This window comes from Lucilia cuprina, chromosome 2, assembly GCF_022045245.1.
Source record: "Lucilia cuprina isolate Lc7/37 chromosome 2, ASM2204524v1, whole genome shotgun sequence".
Lineage (NCBI taxonomy): Eukaryota > Metazoa > Arthropoda > Insecta > Diptera > Calliphoridae > Lucilia > Lucilia cuprina.
Window position 1 is genome coordinate 22,253,196 of NC_060950.1, and position 20,997 is coordinate 22,274,192.

Here is a 20,997-nt window from a genome sequence, read left to right on the forward strand (position 1 = left end):
TCATGTCCCATAACGCGACCGGCGTCCCAAAACCAATCGGGTTTAGGTATCCAGCATATGCTGCTTTGTACACAGACCTATTCGAAGAGATAATTATCCAACCCATTATTTATGGTTCTTGAACCAACATTCTCTCTGGTGCTGTGGTTCGACCTCTTTTAAATCTATGCAAGGACTTGCCTGGCAGTAGACTGTAAACACCAATTTATAGTCCTGGCCGACTAGAGATATTGCAATAACACCAAGCTGGAGGAATCACCAAGGTAACATGCCCCCGGGGTCGAACATTGAACAAGATGGACCGATAGTTTATCGTCCTATTAACCAAAGACAACGCCAAAAAAAACATCGCTCTACAAGTCCTAACAGTGCACAATCATCACAAAATATACATTTTCAGTCAGTTGAAGTCCTTAGAATATAGCTCAACAGTATCGAAAAAACAAGAAATTTATCTTATTCCGTGTGAGCTTTGAAATGATTCTGCAGCACGGAATGTATTTTCTAATATCACCGTCATCTTAGAATTCCAATTTATGATATAGCAAAAAAAGAAGTACTAATATATTGGAACTTTTGTGGACACATATTTTCCTTTTGATTGGGGTTATAATTCTCTAATCTCGACCAGCTTTTCAAATCCATGTACATACTTATATGTATAAGGAAATTGAAATCTTTTAGGAAATAAAAATAGGATGTTAGCATCTAAATAATCATTTCAAGTTTTATAATAATTATATCCAAGTCCAAAGCAATCTGACTACAAATTCTGAAGAGTTACTCAACTACTTAGTCGGTTTATACTGATTAAAAAGATTTTCACATACATTTATTGTCGTTAACAATAAAATAAAAGAAAGCTTAACATATTTGAAACTTTGTTTCTTTAGAAAACTATCATCTCTTGGTCGTCGACGTTGTCGTCTTCTTCTCCGTGTTTTTACCACTTTTTTTTACCTTTAGGCGGCGTCTGTGTGTGAAGAAATTTGCAGTCGTTTTTTTGTATCTTGTTTAATACTTTAACTTATTTTAAATCACATGCATTGTGTGTTAAATCTTGGATGAAGAGAAAAAAAATAAACAAATAAAATTTTTCGTATATATCCATATATATTTTTTGTATTGTGTCATTTTTACTCTTATAGATGGTTTGGAATTGAATTAGCTTTTGGTTTTTCCTCTAACATGTGAAGAAAAAAGTTTTCAATAAATATCCCAGCTTGTTATTCCAATACGAGCAAATGAATGATGTAGAATGAATTTGTATTTAAATGAATGCATCTGTTTGGTAAGACATTAAATCATGACTTTAATTTTGCTCGAAGATCTTGTAACTTTTTTTTTCTATAACATTACAAAATTATTTCTTAAGTTATGTAATAAGAATGAAATTAAATGAGAATAGCTTCCATATTATTCACATTATTTCATAGATACTTAATGTCAACGTACAACTACATAGAAAGTAGAACTTTCAAAACAAATCAATGTTGTATGAGATATATGGGATGTAAGGTCGCGAAATGGAGTCTAAATTCAACTTTGATACACTAGTTTTATGTTCAAATACCAAAAACAGATTTGTTTCTTGGACCAGCACTTATGGAAACGGAGGATAGAGGGAGAGTACTGTTTTTCGAGATCTAAAGTAGTATAAAATATTTCTATTGAATGTGGGTATGAAGAAGGAATTTTCCCTGCATAGATTTCTTGTTCTTAATGAATGACTTGTGTCGTATAAAAATCGGGAAAAAGTTTCTTAAACATATTTCATTGCAATAGAGATATAACAGTGAAATGTTCTTCATTTTGAGGCGAATCTCTACTAAATCAATAGTTACCCAACCGTCACCGATAACTACATTCCCCCTCTTCTAAAGAAGACTTTCAATCTTCTCTTGTTCTTGATGAGAGACTTGTGTCAGATATAACAGTGAAAAATGTTCCTCATGTTGAGGCGAAACTCTAGTAAATCAATAGATACCTTACCTTCACCGATAACCCGAATGGAGTCTACATTCATTCGCCCTCTTCTACAGTAGATTTTCGATGTAAATAGTAAGGAGATCAGTTAGAGAGAAGTATGTATAATACTGTTTCTTTCGACACTTGAAAAATGTGTTTAGTCCAGCATATATCGCATTGTATTTTCATGTCCAGACATCAAGAGTTTCTAAATCCACAATATTAACTACACAACAATATATGTAAAAACATTGAGGGATGTTGGCCCCCAATCTCTAAAGAGCAAATATTGCTGCCATCGTCAAAAAAGTAGATTCATTCAACCAATGAACATATTGTAATTGTCTGACTTGGATAGTAAAGACAACAGGAATTAAGACAAAGTGAACATTGAAATCACTAGCAACTACAATTCGGACAACTTTTAATAATTGTCCCATCAGTCGGAAATGGCACGAACAGTGAAACAGCTAAATTCGGTGTCATTGTTGGAAATTTCGATTTACTGAATATAGATAAAGGATCATGGTCAAACACAAATGAAAATCTACTATTAACCTGTTGAGATGGCAACAACACCGAAGAACTTCCCCGAAGCTTAAAAGAATACTAAATCAGTACTAATCTCTAAATATATGGAGACTTTCTCAATCATTCACCAATTTATCAATTTATCTCATCAGTTTCATTCTCACACTACGAGATGACAGGCAACCATTAAATACTAACCTGACATATACCGGTGTCTCATAACGCGACCGGCGTTCCAAAGCCGATCGGGTTCAGGTATCCAGCATATGTTGCTTTGTACACAGATCTGTTCGAAGATAGGTATAGGATATATCGGTCCTTAAACCAACATTTTCTCCCCGGATTTGCAATAACATCAAGGTAGAGGTTCCACCAAAGTAACATTGCCCCGGGGGATTGAGAGATACAAAATGAATGCCGAAAGATTAACGTGAGCACCTGCCTTGACGGCCTTATCTCACGGTAGTCTTTTTCATCCACTGGGTAGACTAGAGACGGTCTACCATGCGCCCTGAATTCCTCCTCATGGATGTCCGGACCATGTACAACCCGTTTGTTGAAGTACTCGAGCTATCTAATCTCTTGCCATAGCAGCCCTGTTGCGGAATGACAGGCCGCATAGAATTAAATTCCCAATGCTATCCCCCATCATCTAATGGCCCATTCAAGTGTATTCCTTAACCTCTTTAAGCCCTCGCAACCACACTACTGAGATGGCTCTGTTGTTTTGGCAACAGCACATAGAGACATATTTGGTAGTCCGAAATTCCCAACAAAATGGATCAGAATCCCTCTTTTATGAACCGATCAATGTAACAAAGGAAATAGGAATTTCCAAAGTCATTTAATTCCAATAATTGCCCCGAAAAATAGTCGCGCAGCATGTATCAATATATCCTGTTGAAATGGCAACAACACCGCAGAACTTCCCCGATGCGTAAAAAGACATATTAAAGCAGTACTAATCTCCAATATATGGAGACTTTCCCGACCTTTCTCCATTTTAGCATCACTTCCATTCCCATACTCATAAAGATCGATCTATGGGATGACAGGCTACCATTGAATACTGACCTGGCAATTCCCCAGCATATACTGGCGTCCCACTACACGAACGGTAAGAGATACCGATCGGGTTTAGGAATCCAGCATATGCTGCTTTGTACACAGACTTGTTCGAAGAGAGATTTATCCAACCCATTAGGTATAGCATATAACAGTCCTTAAACCAACATTCTCTCCCCGCGATTTTGAGTATTAAATCACAGCCACTACGTGGATCCCGAAGGAACCTCAGCCAACTGACCAGCCAGGACATAGTCCTGCGGGCAACTGGCCACCCATAGTGCCAGATTATATGGTGCTCTGGTTAGACCTCATGCCAAATCATTCCGATGCGAAGCAAAGGATACATTTGACATCACCAGTTTATAGTCCCTGCAGACTAGAGGTATTGGTAGCACCTCTTTACCCTGGGATTGCAATACACCATGATAGAGATTTCATCATGGAAACATACCCCGGTGGGATTGAGAGATACAGTGAAATCTTCATTGAAATAAAAAATACTGCACTCTTTCGAATCGAAACACTAGCGTCCATGTACTATTAAGGAATGGGTAATAGCCTGAATGAAATATGGAGCAGGCAGATGTAAACATCAGAAGTTTGTTTTTGATGATTAGAATACATTAAGAAATCCAACTTATTCATCAGATCGGTATGAGGAGTGTTCCTTTATAAGATAAATTTAGAAATTACTTACTAAAGGTTCTTACACAAATAAATAGGATAGTACTTATACAAAGTTTAATAAGTTGATTGATTTTGACAGTCTCATTCTTTAAAGATTCTCTAAAAACATTTAACTTTTTTCCAGTTAAATACTTCCTTCAAATTATGGCATAAATGCAAATAACAATTTATTACAAAATAACCAACAAAAACCCACAAATGTTTTTTTTAACAGTTTAACAGTTTTCCTTAAGTTCTCACAGTTTTCGAACACTAAAGTAACAAATCTTAAAAAAAAGTTAAAAAAACGCCAGGCAAAAAAAATACAACCCACTAAATATGTTTAAACAAACAAAATGGAAACCCCAACAAAAATCAAATAAACAATTTATCATTAGTTAAAGTACTCGATCCAAAGCGACTATTTATTTACACAATTGCAAATTTTGCACTTAAAGGCATGTCGAAATGTTCATACAAAATCCCAACTTCGTCATGCTCATCATCATCAACAACTTCGCCATTTATTTCATTTTGAAGCGACTTAACGTTTAAAGGATTTTGTTTATTTTTTATACTTTTATTGCTGCAACCTTAGCAACAGCAGCGTCGTCCACATTTTTTTTATATTTGTAATACAAAAAAAAATGTTTAAATATTAGTTGTAAATAATTTTATTTTTATAAAAAAAAACTTATAATTGCTTATATTGTGGTGTAGGAAGTCGCCAACCGTGGCAATTTTTTGAATTACTTATTTAGTGGTTCCACAATTTTTGTTAGATCCCTCTCACTCATTTATGCTTACAAGGCTACTACTCTTAATTATATCATTAAGTTAAGGAAGTCAGGTGTTAGATGTTTGCGTTCGTTAAAGCATTCCATCGATGTCATTCTAAGCTGAGTTATCTGACGATATGAGCAATTACATTATAAATTTAATATGAAATGTTAGGTAATGATGAAAATACTCCCGTTGTATTCTAGAAGAATCAGAGTCTCTATTGAAAATTGAACCCATAAACTGCAGAGTGATAGGTGACAGTGACACTACCAACTTGCCTACCGTGGCACCGATGCTGATTTATATAAGGCTAATTTTTTTGAACCTTTTTACTTTAAAATCCTTTGATCTTTGAGACCAAGAATGAATCAATTCGATTTAGGATACCCTGTTCTGATGTGAAACGTATCCCATCGATCAAAACAAATGGTAGTCAGATGAGGCAAGATTTTTAACATGTATTGCTATATGTTGCCGGACGTTGTTATGATGAAATATTTTTCATCGTTTTCATGTCTGATCTCATATGAATTATTTGCACTTGGTAAAAGTTCCAAGTGATTTTTTGGCCATCGAATTCAAAAGTTAGGTCAGTTAGTCATATCACCTAAATTTATGATCCGTTCTGTTGTAAAGAAATTCTATGCTGAACTCTTTTAGTGTTGTTATTGTTATACATCGAATTCAAAAGTTAGGTCAGTTAGTCATATCACCTAAATTTATGATCCGTTCTGTTGTAAAGAAATTCTATGCTGAACTCTTTTAGTGTTGTTATTGTAACAGCTCGACTGTGGCCGATAGTTCTTTCCTGGGGAAAAAACTTTCGGTTTATACAGCTGTCGCTGGGTTGACAATCTTTGGCCGAGTATGAATCGGGTCGTTTCGGAGCGAAGATCCAATTGTAGTGGGAAAAATTGTAGTGTAATTAGCGCTTCATGTCCATGAAACAGGCTTCAATAGCTTGTCTTTCTTGTGAAAAAATAATTTTCAGAATTTACAGGTCTATCGGCTGAGCCCTGCTTAAAGCTTAAATAAGTTGGATCCTACCCAATGTCAAGGGTTGTTCCCTTAACACCATATGTACCACGAAATAAACTGTTCCTGATAGTTGACCACAGAAAATCTCGGAAGTTAAGCAACGGGGCACCAATGGTCAGAGATTAGATAGCTCAAGTAATCGAGCAAAGTGGTTGTACATGGACCGGCTAAATCCATGTACAAAAATAACAACCTGCGTGTAAGATACACAAAGGGGCAGTGGTGAGTTGTTTACATTTTACTCACCCAGTGGTTGAAAATGTATCACCTTAAGATAGGGCAACACACCAGGTACTCACATAAAGCACTTCGACTTCACGTGAACTTTAGTGTCACATAACTGGTTTTTGGCATAATTTGAAAAAGAAGCCTGTTCTGTTCCATTTGTAAAAATGCCGGAGAAATACCTTTTCAAACAATCTTCATGGATAAATGTCTGCAACCTTTTAGACTGACCCGAACGAGTTTGTTCTTTAGTATCAAAATCACCACTGTTTAGCCGCACAAACCATTCGGAAATTGTCAATTGTATTTCATTTCATTTGTAGACCATTCAAACCACAGTCCCATTATGCAACATTTGAAACCAACAAAAAGTCTAAAATTTCCAAATATAAATTTTAATGCCGCAATAAAAACATTAATAATGACAATAAGGGAACAATCATTATAATAAACATTTGAATAAATCAACTGTATTGACTGGTATTAATACAACAGAAATTCGAATAATAAAGAAAAATGTAAACAAAACTCATTGCAGACATTAAACAATATTTTTTTTTTATTTACAATTTTTTTATTTTTTTCTAGTCTTGGTCTTTATAAACATCATAATTTTCTTATAACTCACTTTATTATTTATTTTCTATTCATTTAACTAGAAAAGAAATTGTAGAATCAAACATTTAATAGAAGAAGTAAAATGTATATTGGAACACTACTATACGAATAGAATACATTTTACTACAAAATATACGAGTTCACTATTCAGAATACGTTTGAGATTGTGTTGTTCTTTATTTTTTCTGTATCATTGTTGTTGCTGGTTTGTTTGTTGTTGATATCTTAGCATATGTTGTTGATGTTTTTGTAGTAGTTTTAGCTGTTGTTTTTGTTGTTTAATGAAGAAGACCACTACTGACCTACTAACAGAAGAGGCTCGAGCACGCGTTTTCATACTAAAAACATTGATATCGAACGAACGAACCAACAACACTTATACCCACAGACACACATACACAGAACTGCAAAAAAAACAAAAATATATGTATAAACGTCATAAGAGAATCTTATGGCGAAAAGGAAGAAAAAAAACGTTAACAAAAAAAAGAAATATTAAACACCTGAGAGTAGAAATGAGAGTTATTTACAAATCGATTCTCTTCAAATTAACATGTCTTAATATTGGGGGGAAGTTTACTCATGGTAGTGTCTAGAAAAAATGTAAATTTTTTGAAAATGACAAATTTAAAAGAATAACTTGATTTCGCAATATTATGTATGTAATAGATAATATTAAATGATTTAAGAATGACACAATCATTCATATATATTTCACAATCTCGATAAGAACTGAAACCCATCCGATGACGATCTATAGATTCAGAATCTGGTTTATGATTGAAATATGAAACGTAAGAACACACTCAAAACCATAGAGGCCTAACCGAGTCCAAAATGAAGTGTCTACAGCCTTGACATCCTTGGGTTAAGTAAAGTACGCTGGCCATAAGCAGAGACAATGGACTTTTTGAAGTTCAGCACAATATACTGCCATAACCAAGGTTAAAATTGTATTTTTATCAAATAATATCATATCCGATCATTTCATAGCAGCGAAATTAAACTCCAATTTCTCATTGGAATCACCAGATGGACATACATGCAATGAAATCGATCACTGGCAAACATTTCTTGAGCTCTCTATTCGATATTAGATATAGACACATGTTAGAACTTGCTACACCACGGTTGAGTAAATCGGTCTTTAATCTCCAACAACTGCAGACTCCCGAAACTGGACAATAATATATTTAGGCTTTAACTAATGGATTACAAGGTAATATATAAATGAACACATGGATCTTTATAACAACAATATACACGAAGAACGATCAATGATTGTCAACCCAGCCACACCGAATTTAGCGAGTTGACACAAGCTACAACTCGCAGGATCCAAGTTTTTATCAAATGAAGAGTTTGGTTAGGTTGATAGGAGGATGTATACTAGATCAAATCCTATAAAATCCAATGGGCCTGTTGTGCTCTCCTTTTCATGAAAAAATTGCTAAATGTATTATTTTTCAATGTTTGGAAACTCAGTTTTTGAACATAATTCCTAAGAATCTTTGAATCAGTGTTAGTCAGGAATGTTATTTCCGGAATAACATCACTTCCAAAATACTTGGATCTAAAATACTTGGATCTAACTTTGACGAATACCTGACAGTAGCAAAGAAAGTGCTCCAGAGCTTTACAGTCCTCTCCACATGCTGTACATTTGTCTGAATCAGTATCTCCAATTTCGCATAGATATGACATAATCCTGTCCACTCACTATAAGTACCATCATACTAACTTAAGACTTATTCATTTTAAGAAGATTTCTCGTCTTACTTTTATCAGGATCACTTTTGTCTTGTCGAAATGGTCTTATGGGATTCTCTTACCTATATTTCGAATTCGTTTGTCCCTTCCCTTTAAACCTATTACATTCGTCCTTTCTTTGCCGACTACTCCCGAGTGGCCTGGTACCCATATGATGTAAACTTCAGCTCTGGGAGAGTAAAAGTAAGAGAGAAAGTAAAGCTCTCTTACAATCCAATATGGTCTTAGATTTAACTCTATCAACTGATTAACTCTATCACCTTTAAGGGCTGTTATTGCTCGGACATCTGTCTGAAAGCTTCTGTTATAATTAGGTAAAATGAAGAGTTATATGAAGATAGCTTTTCGATGCCCTATGTTCCATTAGAACCTTTTACAATTGTTTTATATTTCGATCTTAATTCAACTGTCAATAAATAACATGTAAATACATATGTATGTCATGATTATGATCTGACTAACAACCTAACCTTTCAATTTTCCATTATCACTGTCTATAGAGGCACCTTCCCCTTTATTGTAATGTTTATATTTTGTATTATAATGTTGTTTTCTTGGCAACACTAAAAGAGAGCAAAAAATATAACAACAACAGAAAAAACTTTACAGACAACATAAAATACACCACATGCATACAACACTGCTGCGATTACCACAAACTTTAGTCATTTACACTCATATGAATTCAAAATGATCTAAACGCAACAAAAAAATACGTGTTTGGTGGTCATTCAACAACAACTTACAATACAACACAACAACGACAACAACAACAGCAGCAGCAATACCAACAACAACAAATAGTTATGTATAGAAGAAAAAGTTGGGCTGGCTGAGTTGTGTTTGGTTTGAAGTTTGTTGTTGTTGTTTTTTTTCGCTCTCGTAAACGTTTGGCTACAAATAAATCGCATACAAAAATTAAGTTAAAGACAACAACAACGAAAAAAAAACTTTTAAACATAGTTTACTACGACGACTACGCTACCAAAAACGATGAATGACTGGTTGTTAGTTGGTTCAATAGTTTCAGTCGAGATGATTGTCGGATGTTTTGGGTGTTTGTTTATGGCCTGGAACTCGTCGTAGTCGTCGTCATCGTATTCATAGACGACAGACTATCAAGTCACAAAAAACCTGACAGACAAAACAGTTGCAATCGTGAGTGCAAAGCGTGTGAACGTGAATTTTACTTTACATTTCCTAAAGAAATCAAACAATAACAATTTGGGAAACAAATCTAACAACAGCAGCAACAACAACAACAACTATCACTGAAGAAAAATTACAGGAAAAAAAATAATTTTGTAAATTATATCATAAATTTTTAAAAATTAAATATATTTATGCAATAATATTGAAAAAAATATATAGATTTTAAAAAATTATATTTAAAATTTTCTAAATAATTTTTGTGAAAGTTTGAAACAAACGAAACTAAAAAAAAGTTTAACAAAATCATTTCATATCAAATAATAAAAACGTTTTGAGTTTTTTTTTTAGTTCAGTGTTAAAATACGTGCTGTGGAAATTAATAAACACCTCAAATAAACGAAAAAAATATATAAATAAAAAACGTTATATTTTTAGTTTAATTTCAAAGAATAAAATATAAAAATAAAATAACGTTTAAAAAGAGAGAAAAAAAGAAATTTAATACAAATTTGTCAGACACAAGGCTTCTCTAATAAGCGATGACAACTTTTTGTTTAATTTATCAACAAATTAATTTGATAATTAAGTGAATGTATTTTGTATGTGTGTTTATTTGAAAAAGTTTTTTAATCATTTTAATAATATTACAACAATTTTAAATAATTATTACAAAACAATACAAAAAATACAACAATAATAAAAAGTGTTACCTGTGTAATTTTTTGTTCGTCTTTTAATAAATTATTAAAATATTCTTAACACAATGGATTATATAAATATGGATAAACGTTTTAAAATATCAAAAATATTAATTGTAAGTAATAGTATTAATTTTTCTTTACTTTATTCACAAATTTGTTTAAATCTCTTACCACTATGCTTGTGTCTTAAGTCTTTTGTTTCCTGTAAATGTTTTTCCCCATCAAGATAGTTTCATTTAATTTATTTTTTTTTTGTAAATTTATTTCGGTTTGTTTAAAATTTTTATCGCTCTGATAACAGCATGAACTTGTCTTAGCATTGTCTAGATCAATTTTCATTTTCCCACACTATGGATTTGTTTTGTATTTATACAACCAATAAACACATACACACTCGCTGACGATTATTTACATAATCAATAAAAATTTAAATATGTTATTAAATTATATAATAACTAATTAGGCTGTGTTTTGTTTGAATATATTTTAAAAATTATTTAAGATATTAACATTTTGTTAAATCTTATTTGAGTTTTTATTTGTGAAGAAAAACTGATAGAAAATTGTTAGTATGTCGTTAGATTGTAGCCAAATACTTTAAAATTAAAGTATTTTACCAAGAGTTTAAAAAAAAAAACTTATACTCCAATAAATGTAGGGTAGATGGGGGGTTCATACGGCATAGGGGCACATCTGCCAATAGCGAATAACTTGAAAAGCTAATAATCTATTTTATCACATTATCAAATTTTATTTGCATGTGAATTTTTATACCCTACACCACGTTAGTAGGGAGGGTATATTGGGTTTGTGCTAATGTTTATAACATACAAAAATATTCGTCTAATACCCATCTTAAAGTACACCAATCAGCTTAGAATCGTTTTCTGAGTAGATTAAACTATGTCCGTCTGTCCGTCTGGCTGGCTGTCCATGTAAACCTTTTGTTACCTTTTTAAAATAATTGGTTGATATTTTGCTCACACGCTTGGCCCAAGGACGAAGCCTATTGAAATTGATAAAATCGGCCCATTATTTCGCCTAGCCGCCATACAATTGTACCCCCTGAATGGGCCCTTTGGGCTCGTAATGAAGTTAAGTGTTCTATTATGTTAACAGAAGTCGACAAAACGTAATTTTATAGAATTTTTAATGACACTACCCATTTTTGTAATAATCTAATAATCCTAATATGACCCTTGCTCCCATACAAACTCCCCCTCAGAAAATTACTTGCATGTCAAAATTCGCTTATAAACACTTTTAAATTCTACAGAAATAACTTGAAGTAGGCATGAATTCTTCTAAAAACATTTATAAGGATATTCCGGAATAAAGTAAAAAAAAACAAATTAAATGTTTGTTTTTAAATAATCCAAATTTTTAATATACTGATTGGTGTAGGGTATCACATGGTGTGCTATGCCCGACTATACATTTAAACTTGTTTGTACTAACTATACTAGTCAATAGAAAGTCTATTGTGTCATTATGGACTAGATATTAAAGTAGTCTATAAACTGGACAATAGACTAGTCTACAGTAGACTATACTAGTCTAATGACTAATTCATAGAATAGAAAATCTATCAGAAAAAAATTAACTTAAAAAGTAAACTCTTTGTTAAAAGTTGTCTGGTTTTAATATCTTCTATGATTCATTAAAATCCATACAAGAAAATATAAACAATAATTGTTTATGTCCTCTTCGAAATTTTATTAAACATTTCACCGAAGTTCTACCGACTTTGTGTACAATATGTGTACAAAATGGGTCGTTGGTTCACCATTGGACTTTTCTAGATCGAATTGTACCAAAATAGTACAATTGTACCAATTTTGCCAACCCAGGTTCATAATTAAATCTACTCCCCATATGGGAAAATATTCATCAAATGTATTTATCGGTCGAAAAAAAAAGAATTTTGTAGGAACTAAAATCTAACTGCCAAATTTTATGAAGATATGTTCGAAATTATCCCTATACCCCATATAAGTCTATCTTTAGAAACTAACTATTATGTTTATACTGGTTTAAAATGGATTCTATAAATCGACTTTCGAATAATCGAACAATCGACTTTTTGTCGAAAAAAGTCGAAGTCGACTATTTTGTTCCAAAAAAGTCATCTGTGAAAAAATTCGAAAAGTCGACTTTGTAAATAAAAGTCGAAAAAAGTAGTAAAAAGTCAAAAAGTCGGAAAAAGTCGGAAAAAGTCAAAAAAATCGGAAAAAGTGGGAAAAAGTCGAAAACTTGAAAATAGTCGAAAAATTAAAAAGCTAAGTGGAAAAAAGTCGACTATTTTGTTCCAAAAGTCGATATTCGACTATCGTCTGTAAAAAAAGTCGACTTTGTAAATAAAAGTCGAAAAGTCAAAAAAAGTCGTAAAAAGTCGAAATCAAAAAAAGTCGAAAAGTGGAAAAAAGTCAAAAGGTTGACTATTTATAAAATACTTAAAGTCTAAAAGTCGACTTTTAATTAAATAAAAAAAGTCGAAAAATCAACTTTTCATAAAATGCAAAAAGTCGAGAAGTTGACTTTTCGTTTCAACTATAGAACATTACTCTATAGCTATGAAATTTGGTAGAAAAAAACCAAAATCTATCTTCCAAATTTCATTACTGAAACTACTTCCTATATTAAGTCCACTTTTTATAGCCTTTTTATACCCTACACATCTTTAGTGTGAAGGGTATATTGGGTTTGTGCTGATACCATTTTCTGTATTGATTTAGCTATGTTCGTTCGCCTGTTTGTGTCATTCGACTCAAAGTCATAGTTTTCTTCAGAAAATGATTAACTTATAAACACTAGCATTACTATGAAATTCTGCATAATTAACTTTAATGTTAACATAAATCTCTCGTCTGTGCAAATTTATAAATATAGGCCCATATTTCTTATTTCATATTTCTTCTATAAAAATCACTTTTTTGCCAACAAATTGTAGTCTATTAGACCAAAGGCTTTGTGTTCGATTCCCAGCAGATACGCTGGATACGAAAAGATACATACAATAGGTCCGATGTGCCCGATGCGAATACTTATTTTTGACTTATTGTGACTTATCAAGTTATTAGAAATTGTGCTACAAATGTACGTCTAATACACATACATATATAAGACATATTTATGACTATAACTGCAACAAAGATTTATTATTTCTTAACATAAATACATAGGTTTTTGAAAAACTGTTTAGATATACAAACGATACTTATACTCATCAAACAAAAGACTTAAGAAACAAACACGATTTTCTTAATACTATGTATGAGTGTATGAATATTTCTAAAAACTATTGTAACACTTATACATACATAGAAAACTTATTTATGCAATTTTAAAGGGAAATATTTAGGGTTTTTTTTTTTTTTTTTTCGATGTCTGTCATTAATGACAGGGTTGGTCGAGTATATTGTTCTACTCATATACCAGGGCTAGTTTTCTCACGATTGCGTGTATTTTAAGAGGCAGTTGTTTCTGTGTGTATGTTTTCTTTGTTTGAGTGACAAGTGTTATAGTTTTATGTTGGCAACATCAATAAACTTTAGAAGCTCCATCAAGTCATTTATTTCAAATTTCGATAGAATTTGGTGCATGTTGTTGAATTTTTGGAATAATTTAAATTGTAGTCTGATGTCGTTGTACTTGGTACATGTAAAAATAAGATGGCCTGTATCTTCAATTACATTGCATGAATCACAGATGTCCGATGATTCTATTGACATGCGTTTAAGAAAAACTTTGGATTTCGTGTGTCCAGTTAGTAGACGGTTTAGCAGTTTGATCTTGTGAGGGGGTAGGTGCACATTATGAAACCATGGTTTCCTGGGTGGAGTAGGGAAAATGCTAGCAAAAAAATTACCCGTTTTCCGCGACATTTTTCTGTAGTCATCAATCCATTCTTCCCATAAGATGTTGTAAATTGATCTTGAGCAATCCTTTAAGGAGGGAATTGTTGTTATATCCATACCGGCATTGGTGGCAGCTTTTGCGAAGTAGTCAGCTGTTTCATTAGGTTTAATGCCCACATGTGAGGGGGTCCATATTAAACAGATTTCCGAAATTAAGGACTTATCGACTTTATTGAGAATTGTGTTTACTAAGTCATTTTGGGACGTATTTTTTTTAAGTAATAAGCAAGCATTGCGGCTGTCAGTAAGAATGGCAGCTTTTTCCATACCTTCCTCAATTATAATGTCTATGGCTTTATCAATAGCGTGAAGTTCACCTGTCAGTGATGAAACTTTTCCTCCAATTGTAAACAGAAAATTGTGATTGCAAGAAATGTTGCACGCAGCACAACCTGTAGTGTTTGAGCCAACCGAGGCATCAGTAGCCCAGATACAGAAACCTTCACCCTTTAATTGATCTATACATTCAGTGTATATAGCATTTAGTACCTCTTTTGGTGTATCATTTTTTCCGGCTTGAAGTAAGTCAACTTTAATATTAATTTTGGAAGAGGAATTATTTCTGGAGAGTGGATTCAGTGAGTCAAAGATGTCCTTAAATTTCGTATATATGAATCCCCAGCTGGATTTTCGTGATGGGTGTTTTGTGATCTGATTATATAATGTACAGGACGTTACCTTAACACGGAGAAGTTCCTTGGCAGCCAAATATTGGGCACGTTGTTTAGGAGGCATAATCGCAGATAAGGCATAGATTGCCTGAACCGGAGTTGTTCTTGTTAAACCTAAACAAGTTCGTAGGAGCTGATTCTGAAATGAGATTAATTTGGCATTTATGTAGTTGGGCGCATGTGCCATTGAGGATATTGCGTATTGAGCTTTTGAAAATACCAACGTTTTGGTTAGTTTGATGGCAGTTTGAGGAGTCATCGAGGATTTTGCTGATGAGGCCATTTTGACCGCATTTATTGCCGGTTTACATTTTATTAATACTTCCTGGTAGTGTTCCTTTAGAGATAGACTGTTCTTAATATGTCTGCCTAGAAATTTTAGGGATTTGACATTAGCAACTGGTGTGTTTTGAATCTTTATCTTTGGTTCTAGTCTAGCTCCCTTGGCCACATACATGACCATGGTTTTTTCCGAGTTGTATGTAAGATTGAGTTGTTTAAGCATAGAATAAAACTGATTGGCTTTATTCTGCAAATTATCACAAGCTGCACTAAATTCCTTATTGTTTGAAACCATTATGAAATCATCGGCAAATTGAAAGAGATGTGTGTTATTATTAGTGATGTTATGTAACTCCTTGGTGTAAATATTAAATAGAGTCGGACTTAAACAGCTTCCTTGGGGTATCCCATTAGAAATTTCAATTTTTTCATCACCCAGTACAAGATATCGCCGTTCCAAAAATTTTATGATCCAATTAGTCATGTGAATTGGAAAGTTATCATTCATCAGAATTTTGCTAAGACGGTTTATATCAACACAATCATATGCCTTCGAAATATCCAGAGATAAAACAATTACCTTTTCCCCCCTTTCCTTTGCGGAAGTTATCGTGTGCAGTAAATCATTAATACAAGTCGACGCAGACCGCCCCTTCCTGTACGCATATGTTCTTAAAGGTAGAATGTTGTTAGCATTCAGAAACTCTTCAAGGCGAGATTTAATCATTAAGTTAATTACCTTCAAAAATACCGATAGTAAAGCAATTGGTCTAAAATTGGTGAAATTGTTTAGGTCCTTGTCCCTTTTGGGTATAGGGACAATTTTGATAGATCTCCACTCTTCAACTAGATGGCATTTTTCCCATTGAAGGTTAAGTGCATTTAAAATCACAGATTTTGCCGTAATCGGGAGTTTTCTTAACATTTCGTATGATATGTTGTCTAAACCTGCCGCAGATGGTTTTTTCTTAGCCTCCAGGGTGTTGAGAAATTCATCCATAGAAAATTTGGGGGCTGGGGAGGTGGTGATCGGAATAAATGGGATGGTGGAGATATTAGTAACTTGAGCTTTGAGATGTTCCAGAAATTTCCCATCGTTTTCCCTGGACCATTTGGTAGTAGACATATTCGCTGAATAATTTGTACACCCTTTCAAAAATTTGTACAAAGATTTAGAGTTGGGAGATTCACAGAGAGTACTGATTTTATTTGAAAAAGATTCTTGTTTTGCCTTTTTTACTCCATTTTTAAAGTTTTTGATTGCCAGAATTAAGTTTTCCGCATTTGTAGCGGACTTGCATGAATTAAAAGATCCTTGAGCTGCTTGTTTTAGCCGATATAGTTTCTCCACTTTCTCATCCCACCATACTTTTGGGGTCTTGTTGGGTTTGGTTTTATATGTAGACTTTTTGATAGCTTCGGATATTTTTTTATTAATATCTTCAAAATTTGGCATGAAATTAGTATTGTTTAGGTTTTCTGCTAGTTTACGTTTAGAGAGAAATTTTGGGAAGTCCAGTATATTGTTTTGTAGTGAAATTAAAATCGGGTAGTGGTGACTCCCACCGATATGTGAGTTTATTGTTTTCCATGAAAAAGGCATAGGTGATGATGTGAACGACAAGTCAAGTACCGATCCATTGGATAGGTCAAATTTAGATTTCCTGAAAGTGACACTTCCATCATTAAGTAGTCGGAAAGAAGAAGATAATAGTAATTCACTTAAAATCGTACCACGTGAGGAGTCATTGGGATCATTAAAATGTCGAGATCGAGCATTAAAATCGCCACAAAGGAGAACGTCCTGTCTATTTTCCAAAAATGTTAGTAGTCTCTCCATTTCTGTCTTGAATTGGTGTGTTCTAATAGAATGAGGGAAATATGATGAGACGATGGTGAGGTTGTTTTTTAGATTTAGAGTCTTACAGATTAGTATATCCAGTGGGGTATTAAACGGAATTTGTTTGACCTTAATATTTTTCGTGAATGCAATGGCAACACCACCGTAGTTGTCACTCCTTTTCCTTACATATAGGTTATAATTTTGTAAAAAGGTAAAACTGTTGCGTTCATCGAAGTTAAAGATTTCTGAAAGAATACAAATATCAATTTGAAGTTTGTTAAGTGAGATTTCTAAAAAGTTCTTGTTTTTGTTTATACTTTGTATGTTATATTGTAGAATGTTCATAATTTTGGCTGCTTGAGGACGAAAATAAAATGTGTAGAATTGAGATTGCTTGTTTGTTCTGGTTGGTTTTACTTGTTGGAAGTTGACTGTTAATAGTTGGGCGCAGGTATAAAACTGCTTTCATTAGTTTTGTTGCTGTCTTGACGAATTCTTGCTGAAGGTTCTGATTGTATGCTTACTTGAAAGTTGTTAAGGATGTCTAGTCCCTCAGTACAATTGATGGATTTTAATACGGTAGCCATTTTATAAGAAAAGATGTTCACTAGCTTTTCAAAATCAGATACTTTGTGATACTTAGGGTAATCATACGTGGGTTGTGAAGGGTTTATGGTAATAGGGTTAGCTAGTTCATGGATGCGTTTGGGAATCGAGGCGGCCACTTTGCTATATCGGATTTTAGTTAGTCTTTTATTAATTTCGCGATTTACATCCAACGAATCCGGATTATGTCTTGTTAGAGGAGGAAATGCATTCTCATAGCCTTCTTCACCTAAGATTTCATAATAATTGTGGGAAGGATATTTCTCCATAACCTCTTTCCTGGACAGATTAGATATTGTCATAATCTCCCTAATTGATTTTTCAGAAGTCCACTTTTTGCATTTATGTGAATCTGATGATATGTGATCCTTAGAGTTACATAGAATACATTTGGGGGAGTTGCATTCGGGGACACATTTTGTAGTTTTCCTACAGTTTTCACATTTCTTTTCCTTGCAGTTATCCGGGCATGGAATCTGTTCACCACATATGAGACATCTTTTTAAGGATTTACACCTGTCAGCAATGTGACCTAGCCGGCCACAGTTTTTGCATTGTCGTAGTGGAGGAATATACAATTCCGCCTCCGCCATTGTACCACACATTCTAACTCTCTTGGGGATATTCTCGCCTATGAAGCCAATCTTCACTGTTTGAGTGGGTAAAAACATTACCTTATCCTCCTTAATTTCACGTCGCGTAAAGCGAAAAACGGAGAATACCTCAAAATCATTACATTCAAATTGTAGTTCTTCTCTTATCAACTCATCCGTGAAGGAGATAGGAACGTTTCTGATTACAATAAACTTAGCAATGAAACGGTCTGGGATGAATGCCTTAAGTTGGGCAGTCCTTAGAATTGGATTTGTGACAAAATTGTTTGCAGAAGAGAAATTATTAAATGAGAACCGGAATGTATTATAACCTACATTTTTACAGGTGTAGTTCCTTTTAAAACCGAATTTTTGTAGCTTTTCGAACATATACAATTCAGAGTTTTTCCTTCTGGAACTTATCTCGATATCTGAGGTCACCAATACGTGGAAAGGACCAGGATGATTTTCGGGGTAGAGATTGTTCACATTCATATTAGAACTCGATTTTGAATCCAACAATTTCTTACCTTCGTGTGAATTTCCATCCATACTTGAATCTTCTGCTAACCCACCTGACCGATCAGAACTGGTGGATGCATTGGGTTCCCCAAAGTTCCTTACCGCATCACCATGTATGTTCTTCAAAGCCTTGTTTTCCCCATCTTTTGTTAGCGCTTTACGTTTCGCTGATCCTTCCGGATCATCTTCCTCCATATCTACCAAGCACTTATTTGTTGCCTATAAACTATAACCTTGAAAATAATTTCCTTTTATTTCCAGAAAAAGAAACAACTGTGTTAACACACAGCAAGTAATTGTATTTGTGTTAAGAGTTTGGTAAAAGCCGTTATAAATTGTTGGTGTTAACAATAACAAAAAACTTCCACCAATAGCAAGAACCGTGGTTGAATGCTTTCTGTAGGGTTTTTTTTTAATAATTTTTTTACCTTGAATTTAAAAAAATTTCAAAACGAAAAACATACATGTACTTGTATTTCTCGTGGTATGCAACTAACAGTACTAATGTTGTTGTATGTATTAATGTTCCAAAGTATGAGTGTGTCAATAACACCTTATAAGTTTTTTTTTATACTTTTAAGTTTTTTTGTTGTATGTTAGTTATTTATATTTACAAATTTGAAAAAATAATAAAAAAAGTAAATAACTTAAAGAAAGTGAAATTTTTCGTATTTTGTCTTTCTTATTTTTTTTCCATATTTAAATAAGCTATACATTTAGTAAATGTATGCGTATGTGTGTTTATGCATAATTATAAAACATGTTAATGTTTTTTTTTATTTTTTTCAAAGTAAATTGTTTTATTATGTTTGTCTGTCCACTGTTGGTTACCATAATCATAACTTGCAATTTAATGAATAATATTCATTTATTATTCATATGTTTTGAATGGATGTTAATAAATTTTTAACTACTTTATTAGTTTTATCGATGATTACGTTCATTTTTTTTTGTGATTAAGTAGTCAAGTGGTTTGACAACTAATTTTCTTTAAACAAATTATTATCTCTTTGTGATTGTATTTGTATGGAATTGTTTGTTTTTAATTAATATTCATGATATGCAAATTTTTCCTCTTTATTCATTTTTGTCGAATTTTTCTTTTCTAAATGTTTAAGTTTTTTTTCTTTGAGTTTTCTTTAAGAAGTCTGTTGGCATTTAATCAAATTTCAATGAATGCAATAATTTTTAAAATGTTTAAAGCTGAAATTGAAAGCTTATTTTATGCATTTTGTAATGAAGTGAATATTATTATAATTGTTAAAGTAGATTAAGAGCATTTGGATGTAGTTCATTTATAAAAGTAAAATACTTTCAATTTTTATTGGATAATTATAGCGTTATCATATGGGTGTGATCAAAATTTACCTTTTTACTCATTTTTAAAAAGAAGACGAATCTAAACCATTCCATTAACGCAATAACTAATTTTTTAATGATTTGAGTCTCCTTAAAAAAGGTATAGTTTGGCGTGGCCTACCATATGATACCAATGATACAACAAAGAGTAGTATGTATGTAAAAAACAAGTAAGAAGTTATAGTCGAGCGAGGCCGACCATATAATACCCTTCACCTGTATACGAATAAAATGTAATTTAGTTTTCACAATAGAGGATTTAAGTTAAATTGTACCTTGCCTCAGATATATGTACATAAGCCATTTATTGTTTAATAAAACTATGGATATTTAAGTAAAATTTTAATGGAGGCTTTTTATAGGGGCTAGGGTCAAATGAGGCCCTGTAATTATAAAGTTCATCGGTGTCATCAAGACTAGTATAGAACTTTATTTTGCAGTCGAGATACGAGTATGTTAAACATAATTATGAACTTAAAATCCCTATTTGCGAGATTAGTTGTATGGGGCCTAGGTGAAATTACGGACCGATGTAATCAATTTTCAATGGATTTCGTCTACGGTACCACAAAAGATCTTGTGCCATATTTCATTGAATTATCTTTACAATTGCTACCTGTAGTTTGATTACAAGGTTTACAAGCCCTATTCGGGGGTACAGTTGTATGGGGGCCAGGTGAAATA

The 20,997-nt window shown here is 33.0% G+C and overlaps 1 protein-coding gene across 1 annotated transcript in view; it reads left to right on the top strand.

Moving 5' to 3' along the window:
• Positions 1-10,579: 10,579 nt before the first annotated feature.
• Positions 10,580-20,997, top strand: part of LOC111680798 (protein spaetzle 4) — a 30,601-nt gene continuing 20,183 nt past the window's right edge. Inside the window, exon 1 of the mRNA XM_023442508.2 lies at positions 10,580-10,633. Coding sequence (XP_023298276.2) covers positions 10,583-10,633 — 51 coding nt within the window. The 5' untranslated portion in view covers positions 10,580-10,582. The remainder of the gene's footprint in view (positions 10,634-20,997) is intronic.